General features: G+C 54.6%; 1 protein-coding gene across 1 annotated transcript in view; it reads left to right on the top strand.

Moving 5' to 3' along the window:
* COL27A1 (collagen type XXVII alpha 1 chain) overlaps positions 1-25,336 on the top strand; it is a 135,056-nt gene that overhangs the window by 23,389 nt on the left and 86,331 nt on the right. The window contains exons 5-11 of the mRNA XM_044265065.1: positions 832-885; positions 11,232-11,285; positions 12,593-12,646; positions 20,983-21,027; positions 21,663-21,716; positions 22,155-22,199; positions 24,914-24,967. Coding sequence (XP_044121000.1) covers positions 832-885; positions 11,232-11,285; positions 12,593-12,646; positions 20,983-21,027; positions 21,663-21,716; positions 22,155-22,199; positions 24,914-24,967 — 360 coding nt within the window. The remainder of the gene's footprint in view (positions 1-831; positions 886-11,231; positions 11,286-12,592; positions 12,647-20,982; positions 21,028-21,662; positions 21,717-22,154; positions 22,200-24,913; positions 24,968-25,336) is intronic.

The following is a 25,336-nucleotide window of genomic DNA, read 5'->3' as shown; positions in this document are numbered from 1 at the left end:
AGTCTTCCTAGCTGCTTCAAGGCCCCTGGAGCCTTCAAGGACCTGTCAGCCCAGAGCTCATAGGATCCTAAGGGAGAGCTCTCTGGCTGGGCTGTGGCCACAGGAGGGAGGCTCCTTTGTTCAGAAGGCGCCAAGTCCTCCCTTCACTGGGCTCTCGACTCCAAAGGCTCACATCACAGTCCCATTGGAGTCAAAAGGGAGCAGTGCCATTAGGCCAAAGTCCTAGAAGATCCCCTGGAGGAGGTGGCATGTCAGCCGGGCCTCGAAGGACAGGGTGGTGGCAGTTGGAGGGGATGGATCAGAAGGAAACGCCAGATGATGGGAATGGCACAGGGCACTGACGAGCAGCGGTGGAGGGAAGCAGGTAGCTAAGTCCGCTTTGAGCCCGGGAAGCCAGCCTCGGAAGGGCTGCTGGGCCAGGGGGAGAGAGCCAGGAGGCAGTCAAGAAAAATTCAGAGGTTGAGGCCTTGTGCTCCGAAGTCACACATCTGAGGCTGACCTCTAGCTCGGCCCCCGAGCAGCTGAGTGACCTGAGGAATTTCTCAACCTCTCTGAGCCCTGGCCCTGTCTTCAAAGTAGAAATAATGATAGTCCTTGCCTCTTGGGTTAGTAGAGTAAAATGAGGTAATGGATGGCAGGTGTTCACGGTGGGGCCGGGCATCAAGGGGGCCCTCCCTAAAAGTAGGCCGCCATGACAGTCCTGCTAAGAAGCTGAGAAGCTTCTGGCCAGCTGAGAAGACCCAGTGGGTGGAAGGCTCCTGCCAGGCATTGCTGTGGGAAGTGGAGTGACCCCAATTTTCCCCTCACCTCTTTGTTTCTTTTCCCTTTCAGGGTCCTCCTGGGCCTTACGGAAATCCAGGTCTCCCCGGCCCTCCTGGAGCCAAAGTGAGTATTTGCTGTGAGGTCTGGAGATAGGGCCATGGAGGGGGTGCTTGGGTTGGGGCTACATTGGAGGGGCTTCCTAGGGGCCCCTGTTGGGAGGGGCTCTGTGCCATGGGCGCCTCCCAAGTGGCAGGCGGTGGCACGGTGAGGACTTGAAGTGCAGCTTCTGGTTGGGGGAAGGATTAGGGAGAGAAGGGCAGTTGGAGCCTAGAGCCCTTAAAGGAGAGCAGGAAGAAGGGTCATTTACTGCCAAAGAGGGAAGGCCTTGAATGTCGGACTAGAGGCAGAAATTTTACTGGGTCTTCAGACTTATCCTGGGAGGCGTGTCATCTTTGGAGCTCGGGGGGAACATGGTCGTGTTTTGGAATGATGGCCGGATGTCATGCGGATGTGGCCAGGAGTTGGGGACCAGAGCAGAGACAGGGAGACCCTGGGGGTGGGGGAGGGGACAGGGAAGGGATGAGGCTAGCCCAGCCAGCTTAGGGGTGTGGGAGGAGGGGAAGCGGATGCATTCACGGTGTGGAGGGGGGTTAGAGAGAATGAAGCCGTGGGTAAGCTATAAGAGACCAGTGACACCCTGGCGTTAGTCTCAGTGACCCAACCGGGCTACCCTGGAGAAGGAAGGCGAGGGCCGTGTTCATTTGGGAACTGGGAGCCCTGCCAGGTGGAGATGATACATGGACACAGACATTCTGGAGCTCTCTGCAGAGCACTGAGCTGGAGATGAGCCCTGAGGGGTGGAGGCGACTGCACAGATGCCACCTGCCCCAAGGAGCCCTCCTGGAATGTTTCAGTTAACTTTACCAGGAGACCACAGAGACCAGAGTGAGTGGCACCCTGACACCTGCTGGGACCCCAGCCCCGGAGGCTCCCGCTCTGTTCCTGGCGCTCCGGCAGCAAACAGGGCTGTCCAGGGCCGTACTTGGTATGAGAGCCTAAAAGTGTGCCCGGCCAGCAACATTTAGGTCATGGGGAGGTCTCCAGGAATGGCTGGAGATAGAGGAGGGCAAAGCAGTTGCGAGGTCAGGGGAGCCAAGAGCACGGGGGCTGTGAAGCAGGCCCGGAGGGAAGGCAGAGGGGTGCCTGGCTAGGACACTGCCTGGCCCAGCCTGTCCTCCGTGGGGTAACCCCGGTGGCCAGCCCCAAGGTCATTCTTTGCTAAGGCTATTGGGCAGATGGAGTGATTTAGGGAAAGCCGTTAACCGACTGGTTCCCAGGTCATGCCGCCTCCAAAGGCCAGCTGTGGCGCTCACCAGCTTATCTGGGAGTTTGGGACACATGGCGAGGGCTGGGCTGGGGTCCTTCCTTGCAGAGCAAGCTCAGAGACCTTGGGTGCCCCGTGGCCAGCAAGTGCCCAGAAGTGCTATGGTTTTAATGAGGCGAATGGTGAATGGTGCAGGGTTTGATAGCATAGCTGTCTTCCTGGGCAAACACAGACAAAAACAATCGCCTGTATGCAGGGCCTTACTATGGGCACTGTGCCCAGTGCATGTACTTGACGTCACTTGTCTTCATTTGATCCCCACAAAGACCCAAAGACATGGGAGGAGATCCCATACCTGTGTACAGATAGGGAAACAGAGGCGCGGGCACATTAAGGCACCGTCTAGGAAATGAATGTAGGACCTGCCCCCTGTGGGCTAGGCGGAAAGAAGGAGCCCCCTTGCTCCCCCTCTGCTCTGCAGAGGCTTCAGGCCTCTGAGGTGGTGGGGTCCTCCAAGGGCTGAGGACCCAGCTGTTCTGAACTGCCAGGTTTGCTCAGGAACACTCCATTCTGGGTCTGCTCCCAGACTGTCCCGTCTGGAGCTTCCCGCTCTGTCCCGCTCCCGCCCTTGCTTCTGCACTCTGTCCAGCTTCCAGATTGATTCCTTGCTTCTGTAGCAGCAGATGCTCCACAGGTCCCTCCTCCGGTCCATGCCGGCCCCGCACGGCAGGGCCCCAGCCCCAGGCCTGCGGCAGCCCCAGTCTGGCCCATAGCCCACTCCCATCCCCCCACGAGCATATGTGCTGAGGCAGGACGGCCGCCCCCCCCAGCCGTTTCTCCCTCCATTTGGAGAAGTAGCTCTGGGTGCTGAGGGAGGCTTGTATCTGGCAGGTGACCCCTCTTCCTGAGGCCGCATAGGGCTGGGGCATGTGGATGTGGGGCTGCTGGATGGGACACCTGCCTGCTTCTGCGTATAACAGAGAAGGGTGTGGGTTCCAGAAAATACACTGCAGTGGGAGGCTGCTTCTGCCAGTAGTGCTTGCATAAAGAGCCAAGGGGAAAAGCCATGCCCTTTGCCAGACACCTGGCTTGCAGCCCGGCGGTGAGCACAAGTGGCCCCAGGACAGGCCAGTTGGGTGGGAGACCCCAGTTGGCTGGGCTCAGGGTTGCCCTCGGGCTGCCCTTGATCTGAGGTGTGGCCAGGACAAGGTTAAAGCAGAGGCTCTCCCAGAGTGGAATTCCTGACTGAGCTGAGCTTGGCAGCAAATGGTCTGTATCTGCACCCAGAGTATGATTCTGGGGAGAAGGTCCTCCCTGTGTCCCAGATCCCCACTGAGCCTGAGAGGTGACCTGGTAGGATTGGAGGGCTGGCCTCCCCCAGACCCCATGCTGGATCCCCCTCTTGCATACGATGTTGCCTCCTAGAGGCTTCGTGGCTCCCCCCCCCCCCACAAATCCGGTCATCTCTCTCAGTTGGCAGATGTTTATTGAACACCTACTGTGTGCATTTGATGGAGAAATCAGTCAGACAGGAGAGTGTGCCCAGGTGGCAGGGAGGCCGCACTCTGTCTGCACGGGTCACCGTGCGCTCATTGCTTCAATGAGGTTATGGAGCCCTCGGGAGCTTATGGCCTTGTGGGATGAAGACTGAGTGGTGGGAGAGACCAGTGGGGTTAGGAGGATCTAGAAGGGGAGGAGGATCAAATGAAGGACTTGAGTCACAAAGACACCGAGGTGACTTGCCCGGCGTTACTGGCCGTGACCAGCACTGGCAGAACTGCTTTGGGATCCTTGCTGGAAGACCCTTGTCTGGGCCATTACAGTGTGACCCACCTCCCCCAGACTCCAAGGCCTTACCCATGTGCCATAGACCGGTACACCCCATGTTCAGATCCATCAAGGAGGGAGCAGGTCAGCTCCCACGTGGGGTCAGGATCCAGGACATTGAACCATGCCCCTAGGACGACAGTGCTGGCTGACCTCGGAGGCCCAGGGTTGAGTCATTGGATTGATTCATCTCGCCAACCGACCCACATGTGTTGTTGCAGGAAAGGGCAGAGGTTAAGCGCACAGACCCTGGAGCCAGATGATTGAAGTTCAAACCCCAGCTCTGTCACATCCCAGTTCCCTGACTCTGGGTACATTATTTCAGCTTTCTGTGCCTCAGTTTCCTTACCTAGAAAACGGAGGGGAAGAGTCGCTGCCCCCTTGAGCTGTCACGAGGAGTAACTGAGTTACTTCGAGCAGTGCTGGCCCGTGGAAGGGTCAGCTGTCAGTATGGGCAAGGCGTTGGCCCTGTACTGGGGCCCCAGCAGGGACAGTCCCTGCCCTCGTGGAAACAAGCTAATCACACTGATAAATGCAGAATCATGTCGTGATCATGTCTCCATGTGAGAGGCCTGGGACGCCTGCCGCAGTGCAGACTGGGCCGGTCTAGGAGCTGAGGCTCACCTTCCTGGAGGGCAGATGGGTCAGACTGAGGTCTGAAATGCACCAGGTGACAAGGCACAGGGGCAGGAGGAGGCCAGGATGGGCGGCAGGCCTGGGAGGTGGTGGTAAGGCTTTTGGGCTTCACCCAAGCAGCAACAGGAAGACACGCAAAGGTTTCTAGCAGAGGTGACATGATCAGATGAGGTCTGCAGAGGCCTCCGGGCAGCCTGAGAAGCAGGGCCTGGCTGGCAGCCAGCAGGGAGGCCCAGAGTGGCTGTGCAGGGGATGCTGATGTGCACCATGGTGCACGCAGGGGGGATGTAGGGCTGGGGGAAGGTGAGGGGCCCTGGGCTAGAGGCAGTCGTGCTCCACCTGTGAAGGAAGGCCAGGGTTGCCCATGCCAGAGGAGAAGGAGCCCAGCCCCATTCTTTCTGACAGGCAGCCGCTCTATTCCTGGTGTGGCCTGCTCAGTGCAGTGAATTACCCAGGATGATTAGGGGCCCTCCGGCACTGGGGGGCTGGGCAGGGGGAGAGGCGGACAGGAAGGAGCAGACTTCGTGAGCCAGGGGGCTGCCAGCAGAGCTGGTTGGGGCTGAGGTGGAGAACACCTGCAGGGTTCTCAAGTCCCAGCCTTCACTTGTCCTTCCTCTGATGACAGAGGTGGGGCCTGCTCATTGAGGACTGGGCCAAGGACTGGCCAAGAGGCTTTACCACCCCCATTTTACAGATGAAAAAACTAAGGTCTAAGTGCTGAAGTAACTGGACCAGGGTCACATTTGTGATAAGGGGCAGAGACAGGATTTGAACCCTCTACTGCCTAACTCCAAAGCCTGTATGTGCTTTTAGCTACAAGGCAATTTTGCTCCATAGTTCTATGGCCTTCCTCTGTAAAGTAAGTCACATATACATCATATATATGTTTGAGTATGTATATATTATAGATACAAGTTATATATAAGTAGCGCATATATATTTTTAATCAAAATAAAGAAATCAGAATTTTTATTGCTTAACATATATATGTTAGCATACATGTAATAGAATATATATGTTAATATATGTATATAACATTAAAATGCATGCATACAGACACAAAGATACAGATGTATCTACACGTACAGGCACCCATACATGTGTATGAGTCATTTAAAATATACCCTGCATTTAAGTGCTTTATGGGTTTGCCTGTTTTATTAGCAGTTGCCTTCTAGAACGATTGACCAGTCATGCTGTTGCTAGCCTCAGAGGAGGATATTGTAAAAAGTCACTTTATTGTTTTTACTTCAGTTCATTGATCATCTAGAAGAAGAAGGCTTTTCTTACATCTGTTTGCCATTTGTATTTTATCATTTATGCCTTTGTTTATTTGGGGGGTTGGGACGCTCTCTTTCATTATGGATTTGTACAGTTACTGATATTTGCATAGTAGGATTACACAGGCTTCCTCGGCCTTATGAGTGTATTTCAGTCTGGCTGTTTGCCTGAAGAGTATTCATGATGATATTCACAAATAAAAAGTTTTATCTATTTTTTTTGGACTAACAATAACAGCCAACACGTACTTATGAGGAACTTATGTCAGGAGTTTAGAGAGGGTTCCTCCCATATGTAAAATTTATCGTTCCTCACGTTTATACTTGGACACTTTTTCCCCACCGCATGATCAGATAGGTATTCATTTATATTCTAGTAATTTCATAGTTTCATTTGTATTCTTTTTTTTTTTTTCATTTGTATTCTTAAAGAATTTAAACCATCTGGTGTTAATCTTCATAGGGGGGTGGGTATGAGATGGGCTGTAATTTTATTTTTTTCCCCCATAGTTAACCATTTATTAAATAACCTTGACTCTACTGCTTATCATATGATAGAGCGAGGTCTATTCCCAGCCATTCAAATATGTTTCATTGTTCTGTTTGTATATTTTTTGCTAAAATACTACTTTATATGACATCTATGATCTTTTTGTGTCTTCTTTCCTTGTTATTTTAAAATATTTCTGGCTCTTTATTCTGTCAGATGAACTTAATGCCCATCTTAATCATTTCCATAAAAACATCTTTGGGGTTTTTGTTGGAATTATATTAGATGTGTATATTAATTTGTAAAGAATTAGCAGTTTTATTTTTTTATTTTTTAAAAGATTTTATTTATTTATTTAACACACACACACAGAGATCACATGTAGGCAGAAAGACAGGCAGAGAGAGAAGGGGGAAGCAGGCTACCTGCTGAGCAGAGAGCCCGATGCGGGACTTGATCCCAGGACCTTGAGATCATGACTTGAGCTGAAGGCAGAGGCTTAACCCACTGAGCCACCCAGGCGCCCAAGAATGAGCAGTTTTAAAATACTACGTTTTCCTATCTAAAACCTTAACATGTCTTCTCATTTGGTTGAGTTTTTTAAACATCTCTTAGTAAACTTTTATAGGTTTTATTGTATAAGGCCGGCACAGCTCTGGTTTTTGCTTAGGAATTTTATATTTTTGTTGCTATTATGAGTGAAATATTTTCCCCATTCCATTTTCTAGCTGGCTGTCAGCTACTGACGAGGACTGTTGACTTTTGTATTTTTGTACTTTTTGTGTTTATTTTATAACCACACCCTGTACTGTGTGATTTTATTGATTTTAACAGTATTTCAGTTAGTTCTCCTGTATTTTCTAGACAGGTCCTCATATTGTCTGCAAAAAAGGACATACTTTTGTCTCCTTTTCCTCAAAGGCTCGTTGTCCCATTTGTTTTTCTTGCCCTATTGCATTGGCCGGAACTTCTAAACACATGACATAGTGATAGTGGGAGGCCCAGGCTGTCTTCAGTGGAAGCCCGTCTGAGCCAATCCCAGCCTTAGAGTCGTCTCTTGAGATTCTATTCATTCATTTGCTCATTTGTGAAATATTTTATGATGTCTCTTCTGTTCCAGGCCTTGTGCTGGGTACTTGGATTAGAGATGACCTATGCAGGGGACTTCTGGCCCAGAATTTCCCAATCCTTCACAATGTGTTCCTCCTTTGTGTCAGTCCCTCTCTAGACCTCGGCCTCTCTGAACCCTCTATTCCTCTGCTTTCCAACCCTACCTGCAGAAAAGGAGCTCAGCACAGTCCCCACTCCTACTATGTTTGTAGCATTTATGGCTAAGGATATACCTTCCCATCTGTCTTCTAGTTCCCAGAGGCTCTGTTAACAAGTTTGGAGCGAGTACCAATCCCCATGCAGAAAGGGAAAGGGGTTCGCCCTGGGTCACATAGGGTTGTTGGCTGGAGAGCTGGGTTGGCAACCAAGTTCTCATTTTAACCAATGTGTAAGCAATTAATTAGACTTGCATATTCCTTCTTTCTCTCACTGGGGAATCTGTAGGTGTCTGGCTGGGAAGCCATGTAGTCTTCTTCATCCCAGAAGTCACACCTTCACCTGACCAGGGGTGCTTCAAGCATCCCTGGAGTTGAAAGTTTATCTGCCTCCCTCCTTGACTTCTTCCAGCCTTAGCTTAGCTGGAACTCCTTTCAGGGATTTCCCCTCTGTCTGGGTCAAGTTCTCCCTGATGTCCTCCTTATTCCACTTAACATTGGATGGTAGTTTTTAATTTGTAGTGTATTGACAGGTAAAGAGCTTGGGCTCTGAAACCAGATCCTCTGCCTGGGTCAAAGTCCCATTTACATATTGTATGACCTTGGATAAGTGAATTAACCTCTCTGTACCTCAGTTTACCCATCTGTGAAATGGGATGGTGATCATTGATACCTCACGGATTTATGTGTCCAGGGCTCAGAAGAGCACCCAGTAAATGCTAGCACTGATTATCATTACTGGTCTCTGGTTTCTCCTTCGAGAGGACCCCATGAACATGAACTGTGCCATGTTCCCCATGGCGGTGTTCTGTATTCACCCCAAAGCTTGGCTCAGAGTAGATGTTCACTGTGTATTTGTACTTGTGGCTATTGTATTTGGGTAGGGCTTACCTCCTAAGCACTTCGTTGGCTGCTGAGAATGCAAAGAGAAATCTACCCATGACGGAAATGGCCCAGGTAGGGAGCCCGGAGAAGGGAGCAAGTCCATCATATCTTCAGTCTTGGTTTCCCCTTTTATAAAATGACAGAACAGGACACACGAAGGCCCACCCCTGACTGCGTCTCAAGCCCAGCTGCTCTACAAGCCACAGACCGAGGTGGGCGAGGGCGGGGTGGGGAGAAGCTGCTGTCCTTTTTTGGCCATTGGAATCCTTGGTAGGCCTGAGCTTGGCTTTGTATTTGCACTATGGACATAAAAGGCATTGGAGTGGGGCTTGTGAGGAGCCAAGGGTGGGAGATGTATGTGGGGGCGGCCAAGGCGAGGTGGTAGGTCCCAGAGGGTGGGTTCTGCAGAAGTGACCTGGAGGGGCCCAGGTGGACAGATGGTTGGTGTTCCAATAGGGAGGGCCTGTTCTCCCCCCAGGGATGGCTGTTACCCGGTCAGAGGGAGTGCTGGAGAAGCAGCCAAGCTTTTCATTCATAAACGAGTAAATGAGTGCTTCGAAGTCAGACTGAGCGGGCATTAGCCAGACCTGGAAGGACCTTGCCTCTTACCTGTGTGTTACCCCAGGCAGTGACCCAGCCTCTCTGAACCTGGGGCTCAGTCCTGAATTGCAACCACTGGTGTTAAGAGGACGAATGGGGGGGGTGGGAGGTTGGGGTACCAGGTGGTGGGTATTATAGAGGGCACGGCTTGCATGGAGCACTGGGTGTGGTGAAAAAATAATGAATAATGTTTTTCTGAAAATAAATAAATTGGAAAAAAAATCTTAAAAAATAAATAAATAAAAGGCACAAATATGCAATTAAAAAAAAAAGAAATAAAAGAAAAAAAAAGAAAATAAAATTAAAAAAAAAAAGAGGACGAATGGACACAGTGTTGGACATGGGGTCGGTGGCAGAGAGACCTGTCCTCTTTAAGGTTCCGTCCAGTTTGAGTGTAGTGGCTTCTCGTGGAGAGCAGTGGAGCCAGGATTCAGAAGGGCTGGGTTCTGATGAAGAAAGGGACCAAATGGGAGCTAATTAAAGTTGGCCAAACTACCTCTCCCATGGGTCACATCCATTATCTCACTGGGTCCTTGCCAAGAAACTCAAGACGCTGGTGGATGTGTGTGCGTGTGTGTATGAGAGCGTGCACCCGTGTGCCTGTGTGTGTTTGCGTGCACCCGTGTGCATGTGTGTACATGTGGTGAAACACACCGTGCGTATGTGTGAGTGTGCCCATGCGCGTGCACCTACGTGTGAGGGAATGTGTACGCATGTGCCTACATGAGAATGTGTGTATGTATGTGTGCTTACCTGTGTGTAGGTGTGCGTGTGCCATCACATGCATGTGTGCCGTGTCCGTGTGCGCATGTTTGTTGTGCAGTCCCCATTTTAAGGCTAGGAAGTGGAGGCTCAGAGACGTGAAGTGATTTGCCTGAGGTCCCTCTGGGATTCCCTGCCTTCAGCCCAGGGCTTGTGACTCAGGGTCCAGCTCGGGGAGGGAGTGTGGGAGTGAGCATGAGGGATAGAGATCAGGGGTTCTTGGAAGGTGACATCAGGGTGGACCGACTCTCCAAAGGACTGTTTTCTGAGTAACTGAGCCACGTTGGGCCAAAGGAGCAGGCTGGCAGCCAGGAGCCCTCGGCAGCGCCAGAAGAGAGAGAGCTGCCGTACCGCGCCAGTCCTGTCCCTTAGCCTCGTGCTCAGAGGAGCCAGGATCCTCACGATGGGGACCTTCCCATAGGCTAGGCACAAAGGGTGCTTGTCTCTGACTAGGAACCCGCCGGTTACTGGTTTTTCCCCGATGTACTGCCTATTCTAACTCTTCGGGTCTCAGGACCTCCTGGAGCACAGATTTGGGAATGACAACTTCAGGAGTCTGTCTTAGCTCTGCCTGGGCCTCAACATGGGGCCTCAGATCATCCCTTTCCTCCTCCTAGCCTCAGTTTCCCTAAGTGGATGGGGAGGAGGGTAATAACACTTCCCTTGCCCGCAGGGATTAGGCCATTGTGAGAATCTCGTGAGACCAGGGTACCGCACACAGTGAGGGGCTGTGCACAGATGTGAGAGGGTCTTACCATGCTGACCCTCGGTAAATGGAGAACAGCGAGGTGAGAGTACTAGAAATTCAAGAAGAATCGGGCATGCTTCCTCGACGCGTCTCTCAGGAGCCCTCTGAGAGCCCAGGGGAACAAGTCAGGAGGCAGTCCTAGCAACGCGCACGTGCAAGGATTGGTCCGCAGAGATCTACCAGCTGGTGGGGAGGACACTGTCCAGCTGTATTTTGGAAAATGTCTATAGTGTGGGGAATGCTACTTGAGGAACGGTTTTCTAGACGGCCTGAGCCAGGACCTGGCAGCAGGGAAGTACAGGGCATGGCTGGTGATGGGCAGAGGTCTGGCAAGGAGTAGAGGGACCCTGTGTGTGGGTTTAGCAACTGGAAAGAGAGCCAGGTTTGCAGAGGGTGGGTGGAACCAGATGGTAGAAGACACGGGACACCAAAGGAGGAGTTCAGAGATGTCATCGTGCAGTCAGTGGGGAGCTATGGAAGGTGTTAGGGCAGGGAAGAACGGAACTGGAAAAGATACACCCTCCGCCCCCAGAGGTGTGTGACTGAGGGGGATGGATGGGAAGGCATTTTTAACAGGGGACAGGACTTGGAGCAGAGGTTGTGGGGAGATAGCCTCTCTAGATGACTCTAGAAAGAATTATTTTTCTTTCAGGGACAGAAGGGGGACCCAGGGCTCTCACCAGGAAAGGCCCTCGATGGGGCAAAGGTAGGTTTCCAGGGACCCCAGTGTCGAGGACAGTGGGGGAGTGGACTGTAGGGAAACCTCCCTGCCCCGCCAGAGGCCGCTGCATGTCAGAGGCGGGAGGCGACAAAGTAGCCAGAGAAGAGTGTGGTTTTGGTGTTTGCCTTGAAGTCCTTCAGCTCTCCCTGTGCCAAACCCAGAGTTCTTCCCTGCACTTTCTTTGGGGGTGCAGCCCGTAAGACTGACAGCAGCTTTTGCCTGTGGACACACCCTTGGCGAGTGATCTTTTGCCTAATGTTCTGCATTTCTGTAGGGCCCTCTAGGTGACCCTTGGCGTGCAGAAGCTTTCTGCTAGCACACACCCAGGAAGCTTCCAACAAACATTCAAAATCGTCTCTGAGGTTAATTTGAGCCGACAGGTCTGTGGATTTCTAGGAGATGGGAAAGGATCAGACCAGAGATTTAGGGCTCCCTATCTCTGAAGGGCTATGGGACCTGAAGTTTCTCATGGAAACTGGACACAAGTCCAAGAGCCTTCCTGACAGACAGAACATGGCTTCTCAACCCAGCCTCCTGTGCTTAGGCACGTAGAAGCCACAGGTCCCTTTGATTTCCCTAAAACCTAGGTGGCTTACTCCTTCACATCCTCATGGGTCATTTTTTCATGCAGCAAACATTCGGTGGGTGTAAACATCCACGCGCATGCCCCTGTGCTCCTCATCGAAGCCTTGTAATACAGGACAGATGGGCCTGGCTTGCAGATGAGAAAACAGAGAGGCCTCAGAGGCAAGTGGCTTGCTGGAGGTCACAGAGCTGGTCAGAAGCAGAGCCAGATTCGTATCCAGGTCTGATGAAGTCCAAGAGCCCGGGCTTCTCTCTTGCTCCCGAGTTGTCCGTTCTCAGGTCTCAAGGCAGAAATGCCCCCTACTGCTTACCAGGCCCAGCCAGGAGGAAGAAAGGGCAGAAGAGAAGGGGTGGCAGGACCAGGTCTCAGGACCTCATTCTCAGGAATGCAGAGAAAGAGAGCAGATTGGAAAGGGACAGACAAGTGGTGTGTCCCCCGGGGCAATGGTTTTCAGACACAGTTTTAAGTGTCCCTAGATGGTGTCTTGTGCCAACGTCCAGGGTATAAAATAGATCAAGGGGAGAGACTGGGTTAGTGAGGAGGGGCTGGGTATCCACCCACTGAGCTGCCCTCACCTCCGCCAGAGGCCTCCAGGCCTCCAGGAGTCCCGGTCGCAGACAGTTGGCCGAGTGAGGACAGCCTTGCCATTTCACGAGTGTCCCTGCTCCTGTTCCCCCTGTCTCACCCGTTTGTCTGTGTTTTGCAGGGCGACGTGGGCTTGCCTGGGCTCTCGGGGAATCCAGGACCTCTTGGACGAAAGGTACACCTTTTGTTTTCCATGGTTGGCCTTGTGCAGTGGGCTTTCTAGCCTCCCGGCCTGGGTCTGCCATCCTTCAGGACTCAGCCATGCTTATGCCTATTCTAGACAGCGCTGGAATCCCAGCCTTCCGTCCAGGAGCCTCCACTCTGCTCAAGGACCATTTGCCCATCTTGGTTATTTTCAGCCCGAAGTCTAGCCTCACAGATCAGGGCTTGTGAATCTGGTTTGGCACTCTCCCTACGGAGCCTAGCACAGGGCCTGTGTGTAGTAGGGGTTCCGGAAATGGGAGGAGGGGAGGACAATGCAGGCCAAGGGTTGACTAGTTTCTCAGGATTACTGAGGGGGATTCCAGGAGGTTCATCGGCCTAGAGCCGCGTCTTTGGCTTCTGCCCCGGCTGCCCGCTCTGTCTACAGCCATCGGCTCTCTGGACCATCTGATTCTTCTCTGGACAGATGCGGTGTCTCCTGGCTCCATCTTGTCCTTGCTCTGAGGGTCTCTGTGGCACTTGAAGTGTCATGTCTCCTGCATCTTCTCCACCCTCCATGGCCAGAGCAGGCCGGAGCATACATCTGGAGAGGCCAGACCCAGAGAGGAGTCTGTGGCTGTCTGTGAGCTGGGGAAACATGGTATTTTCTGGCTCAGAGAACACAGGGGCTCCCTCTCCCTACTCGCTTCCCCTCTGTGCTCCAGCACTTTCTGATGGATGAGGTGTGAGTGGAAAAGTCTCTTTCCAGTGGCGGCTCGTAAAGCAGCCAGTGGTGGTCCTGCTCTGCATGGGGGTGGGAGTCTAGCAGAGGCGGCAGGAGATGGGAAAAGCAGGCTAGACCCGCTCCTGCCCGGGCTCCAGGGCTCCCTGTTCTCAGCAGATGTCCAGGGAGGCCCAGAGCCCCCATCCAAGAGGGACCAGCTCACCTGAGAAGGGAGAAGCATCAAGCATCTTTTCTTAACTAAGGAAGAGTCTCTGTGTGGATGGGAAACTTGCAAAGCCATTGACACGGAGGCCCCGGGGCCCCGGCTCAGGCAGACATGCAGGAGTTGGTCTGTGGCAGGCTGGTGGGCAGATCATGGTGCGGCAGCGGGGGGGGGTGGTGCCTCGGGGCCCAAGACAGGGACCTCTGACCACTCATGAGGGCCGAGAGGAAGACCGATGGGTAGAATGGTACCTGGAATCATCATGGTCTGTAAGCACTCTCTCCTCCCATGAGTGTCTTCAGTGACAACAGCGGCCGCTTTGTCCTGATGCTCTTAAGTGGCTTCTCTGCATCGTCTTGTGTGGGGAGCCTTGGGGGAGAGGGGACACCACCCTGGGTGACAGGTGAAGTCGGCATCCTCTTCTCACTGGCCCATTGACTTGGGGTGTCACCTCAGGGCGGCACCCATAATCCCATTCATTCATTTATTCAACAGAAGTGATTGAATCCTTATTATATGCCAGGAGGGATGCAAGAAGGGGAGCTGAGTAAATAGACAAAAATCCCTGTCCCCCCAGAGCCTGCATTCTTGTGTGCATGGTGGGGCGACAGATACTGAAAAGAAAAACAGTAAAAATGGAAGGATAAATGGAAAATGGACAAAAATAGGCAGGAGAAAGGGAGTTTTGGTTGGGAGGGTTCCCAGGTTAGGTCATGTGGCGAATTAGAGGTAGCATAGGAGTGACTCTCCTTTGTCACATTGTGTCCTCACGATAGCACTATTAAGCCTATCTTACAGCTGAGAAGACAGGCTCAGATTGACCTCATTCATTCGTTTGCTTGATCACTCATTCTTCTAGCTGTTCAACAAATATGCACTTAGGTTCCAGGCTTACCCAGGTCAGCAGTGCTGGCACAGGTGTTGAGTGAATGCCAACGTGCTCCCCAAGGGCCTCGTGGAGAAGAAATTCAGTAGCAGTGCCCCCTGCCTCCCACCCCTGCCTCACTGTGGATTAGAACCAGCTGGGGGCTGTGGGCAGGGGCTCTGGTCCTGTTGGTGCGAGTGGGATCCAGGTACAAGATTCTCATGAGCTGCCGAGACTGAGAGCTGCTGCTTTGACAGACAGACCCTGCAGAGTCGCTAAGCCGCAGAGTTGGGATTTGAACCCAGGTCTCTGACCTTCAAGCCCCTTCTCCGCCCAGCGCTGGCTGAGACAGCTTTTCAAATAAGTGAAAAACAGCCACCCAGACTGAGAAGGTCCTTTAGTCTGCTATCTACCTGCAATGTTTGCTGAAGGCCTTTGCCGAGCCAACCCCTGAGGGCTGGGCTGGTGCACAGACCAGCCAGACAGGCCTGGATAGAACCCAGCTCTGTCCCTTCTCCTGCTGTGTGAGCTTGGGCAAGCGGCCTCACCTCGCTGAGCCTCAGCTGGGATTCATGGAGAGGTCGGGTGAAATGAGATGTTCTAGCCCCAGCACTAGCACAGGGCTGGAACTGTAAGCACTGCGTGCATGTTTGTTGAATGAATGAGTGATCGTGATCTTGAAGGAAAAGCGTTGAAGGTCTTGTCCATCTGGTACCATCAGTCATCTTGCCTAGTTACCAGGTAACGACCCTCCACTAGCCAAGAAGTCTACCAGAACCCTGTTTGCTCATTGGGAGGGTGGAATCCTGTGCTGTCCCTGGTCTGACCATCTTGCCTTCTTTCCTTAGAGCTATGCTTCCCAACTGGGGGTGATTTTGCCCCGCTCCCAGCCCAAGCAACAGTTAGCAATGTCTGGAGACGTTTTTGGCCATCACCACTGGGAGAGGGAGGCTACCAGCTTCTAACAGGTAGAAGCCCGAGATACTTTTAAATATCCTGCAATGCACAGGACAGCCGCCCTTCCCCAGCCAAGACTTACCCAGCCAGCCACATGTCAGTGCCCTCCCCTGGTTTGACCCTCCATGCTCATCTTCATGAGTCTGTCCCTTGATTCTATTCTCCAACACCGTCTTCTCCAGGAGCACCTTCCTGGCACCCCCAAGAGAAGTCCCGCCTCCTTCCCCTGGTCCTCCTGCCCACCTGCTCAGCCTTTCTGGGTCTCTGCCCGTTAGGCTGGCAGGACACTCGGGTGTCCTTGGGGCATTCATCAGCTGTAGCAGGTGTTCACCCTTGTTTCCTTACGGGGGGCTGAGCACAGTGCTGGATGCGTGCATCTGCCCCGTCCCATACCTCCCTCCTCTCCTGCCTATGGCAGACATCATTCATTGGTCTTTCCTGTCAAGCCCTGATGCGGCCTCAGAATCCTTAACACATCGCCCCATGTAGACATGACTCATGGAAGAAAATTGGGACTGCAGTTGAAACTTCCTCCCGGCTCCCTCTTGCAACCCTCCCCCTGCCACAAGCCTTCCTTGTGCCGCCAGAGTTGGCCACTTCCATGCAGAGCCCCTCCCGAGAACCTTTTCCAGATTCCTCTGCTGCTGGGCTGCCCTGGGCTTCTGGAGCCCAGGCCCACTGCTGTTTCCGAACTCTGCTGTCCAACCCGGCCCCTCCTTCAAGCCTGTTTACAAGGCCACTCCTTCCGGTTGGCTGTCTACACTGTCTTAGCACATCAGTGCTAAGGAGCGCTTCTCCTTCAGTCCGCTTAATATGTGTTACCTTCCAGAAGGTAGGGAGTGAGTTTGTTTTACTCACCAGTTTATTCTTTGTGTTTAATGCTTAATGCAGGGTCATGTTTGGGGTTCAGCAAACCCTAGTTGAATGAACGAATGATTGGTTGAATGAATGAACCAGACAGAAATGGTGGGTTCCTGCCCGTCCTGTCTCAGGTACCCAGTGAGCAGAGTTTGGCTCATGGGTCATGATGGACTGTGCTTTTGGACAGACCACCCGTTTCTGAATCCTACAGTTTCTGAGCCGACACAAGGCTTTGAGACGAGTCTGTCCCTTGATTCCAGTGGGGGAAACTGAGGTCCAGAGAGGAGCAGGGACTTGGGCAGTATCATGGAATGAGTCACTCAGCCTCCTGGCCTGTTTCTTCCTCGCTGATCCTTTCTGTCCAGTGGGGCTCTCTGTCCCACTGATGGTCCCCAGTGGGCTGTGGAGGTGGTCGAGAAGTTTCGGGAGTCTCGTGGGGTGCTCGGCAAGCACAGCGAGTTCCGTTTTACTGTCGAGGAAGCTGTTCACACACTGAGGTCGAGCGGGAGTCCAGCTAAGGTCTAGGCACACATTGCTCCCCAGACCCCCAGGTACAAACAGGACCCCCACCCCCACCCCCACCCCCACACTCCCTGCCCGAAGCCCAGATAGCATCCTGGCCAACAGAGAGACTGTCTGCAGCCACCGTGAGGTGATGTCTGGTTTCTCCTTGCGCATTGTAAGCAATGATTAATCTGGCTCCCAAACCAAAATATAGACCGAGTTCTATTATAAACACGGGTCCTGTGGAGACCCGCCTGCCAGGCCGCCAGAGGCCCCTTACAGACTCTGTGGTCCCTGGAGCTCCCTGGAAGCACCGGCCCTCCCCTAGTACCCGCCAGGCACCCATCACACAGGGGCAAATCACAGCCCGTGGGTCCACCTTGCGGTTAGCACTCACCCCGTAATTGCTGGGGCCCAGGAGAAGATCATGGTTTGGATTCTTCCAGGTCCCGGGGCCCTGTCATTTGAAGCTATTTGGATGGCCCCAGCTTGGTAAACACTGCTAAGGTACTTCCAGGGAGCACAGGAACCTCCCCCCACACTCCCCCCACGCCGTGGTCATGCTCAGCCTCTCCTGCTCTCAGCCAGCCAAGAGAAGTGGGTCATTCACAGCAACCTGCAAGGACCTTTAGGGTCCACTGATTGGGACAGACCTAGGAATCACGGCCTGTTGGACAAAGCACAGCCCGGGGGGTGGTGGGGCGCGGTGGGGGTGGTGTTAGGAGCCCCGGGGAACAGTCTTGGCCATAACTTGCTAAGGAACCTTGCATAAGTCTCTTCCCCCTGGTAAGTCTGTCTAATGAGAAAAGTGGTCAGATCGATGGTGCAGGTCCCCTCCAACTCAGATACTCCAGGGTTCCGTGTGATGGTCCTCTGTTCTGGTAATCCCCGTAGTGACTCATATGCTCTGTCTTGGGGAAAAAGGTGTGTAAGGGGGTCTCTCCCTACGTGGCTCTTTGTCCTTCTAGGTGGGCCTTGGCCCTCAATACGTATGTCTTATCCCATGATTGGGTGGTTAGGCTTTAGAGATTGGAGTCATACCTTGGCCTTGCCCCTGAGAAGCTGTGTGGGCTCAGGGAAGTCTCTTTACCTCTCTGAGCCTCCGTTTCCTCGTCTGCCATGTGTGCATGGTCATGCCAGCCTGCTAGGGGTGATGGCAGGGAGTTGATGAGCTGATGTATTTATTTAAGGCTCTAGTACCAGGCCAGGCAAAGCGCAGGCCTGTGTCCCTATCCCTGAAGATCATGCATTTCTTTTTTTTTCTGTGCCCTGAGTAAAGGGTTTACTTCAAATCTTCTGGGATCTCCCTGGCAACGCTTCTCTGTGGGAGCATTGGTTTCCAGCAGATTTCTTCCTGACTGCAGGTGAAGCCAGAGGAGCTGGTGATGCTCAGGGGCTCCCTGGTCCCCTTTCTTGGTTCTCTGGGGATTCTCACCCCATTATTCCATCAGCTTTTGGAAGCAACCCCAGGCAGGCTGAGAATAGCAGAGTGAGGCTCAGAGAGGGCGGTTGCCTGGGCAGAGTCACACAGCCTGAGCTCAAGGCTCAGTTTTGCTCTTTGCGGGAAAGGATTTGCTTATTCTTCCTCGTGTGCAAGTTTCAAGTGGAGATAGGATAAGAAAGACGATTACGTGTGTCTTATCACGACACATCCCTGCTCAAAATCCTCTTGTGGGTTGCTGCCATGCTCCTGTCTTATGTGCTCTGGCTTCTGGTTTCTTCTTAACCACCCGCCCCTCTCCACCTCACCCCTCACTCACTCTGCTCCCATCGGGGAGGCCTCAATCTTCGTCCAACCCCCTCGAGAGGGTTTTTCCTCAGGACTTCTGCACCTACTGTTCCCTTTGGTAGGAATGCCTTTCCCCAGAGAGCCAGCACTGCCTCACGTCATTGGTCCCAGTTGCAGCCACACACCCCTCCCCCCACAACACAGCCTCTTTCTGTCCTCTGACTCTGCTCACTTTTCTTCGTAGTGCTGGTCCCTGCCGCACCGTCACTGTTTTCAAAATTGTAGTTTTTAATCACAGCAGAAACCACACAACATAAAATTTGCTATCTTAACTGTGTTTAAGGTTACAGGTCAGTAGTGCTAAGCACATTCACATCATGGTGCAATGTTGTTGCATGGTCCCATCTTGCAAAACTGAAACTCTACACGCCCCACCCCCCTGCAAAATTCCCTTTGCCCACTTCCCCCAGACATTATCTTTTATATTTATTTGTTTTTACATCCCCTTAATTAGACTGTCAACTCCATTAAGGCTAAAGGATGTTGTCTTCTCCCTCATCCCAGGCCTGGAATGGAGCTGGCACATACAAGTTCAGTAAGTGTTTGTTGAATGAATGAATGAAGTATGAAGGTCGCGATGGTGACAGCAGCAGGTCTCAACAGGGCCCCTGAATTCAATGCTAGGTACTGGGCTGGGTGCTTTACACACGTTATATCATGTGATCTGTGTGCGAGTCCTTTTGTTTTCATTTACAAAAGAGGAAGCCAAGGCTCAGTGAGGTGACGGCAGCGGCGTCAAATCATACAGCCCTCCAGGAGTGAAGCAGGATAGTTCCAGATTAGCCTGACCTGAGAGCTCTTAGCCAATCCGCATGCAAGCCCCTTGCTGTGACTTAGGCTTCCGTCTGCTCCTGGGGGTAAAGAACACGCCGCCCACCACCCCAGGTAGAAGTCGTGCCCAAGTCCCGTTGCCTCAATCTCTCCGGCCCCGTGTGTGAGGTGTAATCGTCTCGCCAAGCCGTCCCGAGGCGTGAGTAGGTGCAGAAAGAATGCTTGTAAACCCCCCAGAGCTCTTGGATCCATCCGACGCTGCTGTTTATAATTACGACTCCTGCTTCCTGGGGGCCTGCGGAGGGTGCCGAGTGCGTGTGCCTGTGTGTGTTCGTGGATGTGCGTGAACGCTTACTGTGCCCGGGATGTCAGCCAGGCTCTTGGTGTGGCCATGGGTGTCAGAAGGACCCGGTGGCGAGCCGGAGCCCAGTGCTTCTTAGCGATGGGACTTGGAGCAAGCTCTCTGAGACTCTGTTTTCTCCTCTGTAAAGTGCAGTTGATAATCCGGACCTTCCTCCGTACCCCCAACCCGCACCTGGTCAGGCTGGCGTAGGGGCTAGAGGGGGTTGTGCAGGTGTGGGCTCAGGTCAACAGCCTTGCATAGAGGGGACCTACGGGCGTCGTCTTGTTTATCACTGTCCAGGGGAGCTGTAAACTCTGGAGTCCTCGAACACCAGAGCCCAGGGGGACTGGGAGGGCTTGTGCCCTCGGCTGGGGTCCAGGGTAGGGTAGAAGCCCACCAGCGTTGCACGGTAGGTGAGGGGCGGTGTCTGAGCCAAGCCCTGGGCTCTCTGTGCCAGGGGGTCTGACGGAGCTCTGGGTGGCTGATTTGTCTCAACGGGAAGGCCCTTGCCCGGTCTTAGCTCACAGCTGCCCTGGGGTGACGGAAGTTTGAGTCCCAGGTTTCCCTTTGGAGAGCCCCTAAGTCTTAGGAAATGATGGCTCTGGTGGTGGTCCCTGGGGCCGTGAGTGAGCCCACACTGGTTGGATTCTCTTGACCTGGAGACCTGGTGGTTGGACCGTGGAGATAGAGGGTCGGCGTGGTACTGGCTGGTGGCCAGAGTCCTTCCCAATCTGGCATTTGGGTGGCCTCTTCCTCCCTGGGATGGGACCTGGGACCAGTGGGAGGAAGGGAGGCCGTACCTGCGGTTCCCGTATTTGGTCGGTATGTGTGAGATCTTTCCTGATAGGGGGTTTATGAGTAAGGGCAGGCCTTGACACAGATCCCAGCAGCACACGGTGATTGCACGTATCCCAGACCTGAAGGTCCTCATGGGCCCACCCATCCGTGGAGAACTCGCTCTACCCCGGCTGGCTCTGGATGGGCTCAGCCCTGTCTGGATTTAGAAGGAATGGTTGGGATACAGCGTCACTCTGCCCCGGGGAGCTGTCTCCCAGTTCCGCTCACAAAGCCCGCGGGAGGAGGGAAACACCATCCCGGTGTAGCTTCTGTCTGAGCACCCTTGGTGGCAGACGAAAGCATCCTGCTAGCCTGGATGTATCCATTCAGCGGGCGGGCAGTGAGCACGCATACTCCACCCCTGCTGTGCGCGGAGCAGACAGCGCTGAAAAGGCAGGTGGGACGGCTGGGCCTCTGCCATCTGATCTGCAGGCCCAGATGCCTTCCTGGCCTGATGCCCTTTCTTCCCCCCTACTCCGCCCTCCTCCCCCACCAGGGACACAAGGGCTATCCTGGACCAGCGGGGCACCCCGGAGAACAGGTGAGGGCCACAGCCTCAGCCCTGCCCTGCTTACACTCCCCCTTCCCTGCCCCCCCCGCCCCGCTCCACCCCTGTCTGACCCTGGCCTCCTCCCTGGGCCCCGTTCCATGAGTGAGCCCCAGAACCAGGCAGCTCTGCCTCCCATGGGCAGCCTCCCCACCGCGCCCCGCTCTCCCCCCAGCCGCCTCGACCCAGAGGAGCTGGAGTCCGCGCCGAGCCGGCGTTGGCACGAGGCACTCGACCGCAGCCAGAGCCGTGAATAGCCGGCCTGTTCCGGGCGCTGTTAGGGGATATTATGCATGCAGCCGTGGGGTTTGCAGGAATTCGGGCTCTCCTGGCCCAAGTCAAACAGCAGCCCCTGCCAGCGTGGGAGAGCCAGCCAGGGCTCCTCAGAGCCTTCTCAGTCCTGGGCGGCCGGCGCAGGACGCTTGTCCTTCTGAGCTGGTCTGACCGGTTTCGCAGAGGGGTGGGCTGGGGGCTCAGCAGGCCCGTGGATTCCCCTTCCCCCACATTCAGCTCATATTCCTGCCCTTGTCTTTGTCCACTGTGAGTCAGCCCCAGCCCCGCAGCGGCCCCCAGACCCAGAGAATGGCAAGGTCTCCCCTTTCCTTATGTTTCTCCTTGTTCTTTTGCAGGGGCAGCCAGGACCTGAGGGCAGCCCAGGGGCCAAAGGTTACCCTGGCAGGCAGGTGCAGTATATGGCTTCTGGAAGCTCGGTGGCCGTGGTGGTGTGGAGATGGCCACGGGTGCCCCCCAGGCAGAGGGAGGCGGCAGGCTGGGGACCAAGCCCACCGGGTGGGCCCCGAAGGAAGTGCTATTCAGGGGGTTGGACCAAGGAACCCTCTCTTTGAGGGCAGTAGGGTACAGGATGCTAATAAAGGGAGCTGGGGCTGGGGGGTGGGGCCTTAGAGGCTCCTCCCACTCAGCTCCCCACTCCCACCCCCATCCACTCCCGCTGGGACTCTGGGGCAGAGTGGGGTCCTCAGTGTGAAGACTGCAGGTCTAGTGCCACTCCCTTTCTACAGAAGGGGCAGCTGAGGCCCCAAGGAGGCAAGACTTGCCCTAGGTTGCGGGCAGCAGAGAGAACGTTCCCCTATGTCCTTGCCCCTCTGCCTCTTGTGTTTCAGGGGTTACCAGGACCAGTAGGAGACCCTGGCCCGAAAGGCAGCCGGGTAAGTGGGCCTTGGCAAGTGCCACTCAGGTTGGGGCCCTGGCGGTCGGGGGTGCTTTCCCTGTCCTCCCAGCTGGCCTGCCGAGGGGTGAGGTGTGCAGGGTCTCTCTCCAGTGTCTGGCACCTTTGCCCTCCCACCTGAGTGCTTTCTGGAGAGCCAGGGGGCAGCAGGGTGGGCAGGTGATGGGGAACCTTGAGCAAGGAGTGCCAGGCGGACTGGCAGCAAAGATTCTGCTGGGTGCTGAGCGGTCCAGCTGCCATGGTCAGGTGTTTCCTTGCTGTGTCCCTTAGCACATTGCAAGTGCTAGGGAACTTAAGTCGGGGCTCCTTCGTCTGCCATTAGAATCCTCAGACACCTCTTTCCTGCCTCCCTCCTGACCCTTTTTAGAGAGCAGGGGAGGCTGATGGGGATTGCGGTTCAGGCCCGGAGGCTGACGGAGCATCAGCTCTCCCTCTGCGGAGCAAACCCTGAGTAGCCAGCAGCCTCAGTTTGCCCATCTTTACAATGGGAGTGATGTCCGTTCCTACCTCTAGCATGGTTCTGGGGCTACCAGGAGTTTGGAAGCATATACTGCTGAAGAGGGGCTCCCAAGTGGGCTGTGGGTGGTGGAGAAGATTCTGGGTGCACCAGATGACAGTAGATGGAGTTCGAAAGAGGTGGTGGAATGCCATTGTCCCGGCACAAGGAAACTGGGTTCCTGGTGCGGAGCTAACAGCTGCCGTTCACTCTGCGTGCCTCGGGTGGAGCTGAGACAGGGACCCAGGTGTCCCAAGGACCAGACTTTCTGCCTCTCAGAGAGCGCTCAGCAAGTGGGTCACACAGCTCTCGGTCAGGCCAGGTCAGGTGTGACGTGTCCTCCGCTCCCGAGCCAAAGCTATTTATGGCCACAGTCTGGGCCTTGATCCCTGCAGCTGACATGTGGCTGTTAGAGCGTCTGGGAGGTGGGCAAAGAGGTAGGCGGGCAGGTTCCTCGGGACGTGTTGATGTCAGTGGTGATGTCATGCGGGGACCTAGGGCGGCTCCTGTCCTGTATCCAGCTGTTCCCACGAGCTGTGGCCCCAGAGGCCTGCTGCTGACATCTGGGGCTGCTTGCTGTTTGCCATGCGGATGGCATCTTGAGATCACATGCGGGCCAGACTTGGTCTGGCGGCAGCGCCCTCCTCTCTGGGTCACGAGGCCCCGCACAGCCTGGGGGAGCTGGGAGGGCTGCAGCCACCCTCCCACCTCTGCCAGCACCAGCCTCATCACTGGGAATGTGGTAGAATGCAGGCTTTGGAATTAGGGCCACGGACGTTTGAGACCAGCTGTGCCCTTATCCAGCTGCGGGATGGCAGGCAAGTTGCTGGACCTCTCAGAGCCCATTTTTCTCATCTGTAAATCTGGGCTAGAAGCCCTGGCTGGCAGGATCAGTAAATGTTCCTCGTTACAGGGATGGCTGTTTTCACCAGGGATGCCGAGGAGGCTCAGTGACCTCTCGTCTTACTAAGGAAGGAGAGATGCGCTGCTTGTTTGCTGGCGGGAGGCTGTGCAACCGAGGGGTTAGGAGGCCTGCCGGGGAGTCCGATGACTCGAATTCCGATACCAGTTTTATCGTGCTCCAGCCCTGTGGCCCTGGGCAAGTCACTCCACTCCTGGGCCTAAACGTTCTCATCTTTACAGGGGGCTGACTGATAATACCCTACTTCCGGGGCTGTAGGGAGGACACGGTAGATGCTTGTGTGGACACAAAGTCCTGAGAACCGCGCCTGGCATGTGGTTTGTGCTCAGGAAATGTTAACTTTTGGGAGCATTATTATGAAAGCATTCCACAAACATCTAGAGAGCACAGATAACACTAGGTGCTCGGGGTTAGGTCCCTGCCCTTGAGGACATCCCAGGCTAATGAGGACGTGAAATATGGACCCAGATTATAGAAGATACATGGGAGAAAGTGGTGAATCTTATTAGTGGGGGAGCAACAATGGCGTACAGGTAGAGGGAAGGGATGGGTTCTGCTTGCCGGAGGCGAGGGCTTCGGAGCCCAGCTTGGAAGGGGTGGCTGTGCCTTCGCTGAGCTGGGAAGGGCATGCCCGGTCGCGGCCACAACTTGGAGGCAGAAAGTCAGGTGCATCCGAGGGCAGGGGATTCCCAGCTGTGCCCCAACTGCTTGTGCCACTTTCTCTCCAGAACCTTGGTTTCTGGTCGGTGTGGACGGCCAGCCCGCAGTGTCACCGGGTGGGTCGAAGGCAGTGGTGTATGCATGCCCGAGGGGAAGCCGCGCCTCCTGCTGGCGCTCAGGCAGCTGTGGGTGAATGGGAGCCCCATTTCCAGGGCCTTTGGCAGCCTAGGAGAAGGCACCGTGGAAGCCACGGGCACCCGGCAGGGTCCCTCGGAGCGAGTGGAACCTGGTATCCCTCTAACCCAGCCGAGAGCTTCCTTCCTGCAGGTCCAGGAGCCCCGGCGCGGGGCGGGCATCCCCCCCAAGAGTGCCCGCGCCCTTCCCTGGCGTGAGCGTATGTGCCTTTGGACTACATCGTGGAAGCCAGCACCATGCAGTCCATGGGCATATACACTTGCCTCAAGGCCTGAGTCATCGAGGAGCCACCAGAGCCACCGCTGCCACCAGCGAGGAAGAGGAGCCTGGACGTGGGAGGGCAGCGAGGGGCACGGGGACGGGTCGGGCCAGCCACACCCTGCCACGCGGTCCCTCTGACCCCCTACCTGCTCTTTCCTAGGGCTACATTGGACTCCCAGGGCTCTTCGGCTTGCCAGGGTCTGATGGAGAGCGAGTGAGTAGGCTTTCTTTGTTTACCTCCCGCCCACCTACCCACCCCTTCTGCCTGGAGAAGTCCCGGAGTCCCTCCCAGAAGAGGTGCCCTTGAGTTGAATAGGAGTCTGCCAAGGGGTCAAGGCTGACCGCTTCCAGACAGAAGAGAGAGTGGATGCAAAGTCAGGGAATCCGGTAACTTGGCCGAATTGACAGTGTATACATCCAAGCTCTCAGTGCGGGGCAGGAATGGTTAAGGAGATGAGCTTGGAGGGGGCACCTGGGCAAAGTGACGTGGGCGCTCAGGGCCCAGGTCAGGAAGGGGACTCGATTCTGAGAGCATGGACAGTCCCCTCCCAGCCTGAGCCCGTCTTTGGGGGCTCAGGTTACT

This window comes from Neovison vison, chromosome 9 (assembly GCF_020171115.1).
Source record: "Neovison vison isolate M4711 chromosome 9, ASM_NN_V1, whole genome shotgun sequence".
In the NCBI taxonomy this organism is placed as follows: Eukaryota; Metazoa; Chordata; class Mammalia; order Carnivora; family Mustelidae; genus Neogale; species Neogale vison.
The sequence above is the reverse complement of the archived record's forward strand: the minus strand, read 5'-3'. Positions and strand labels throughout refer to the sequence as shown.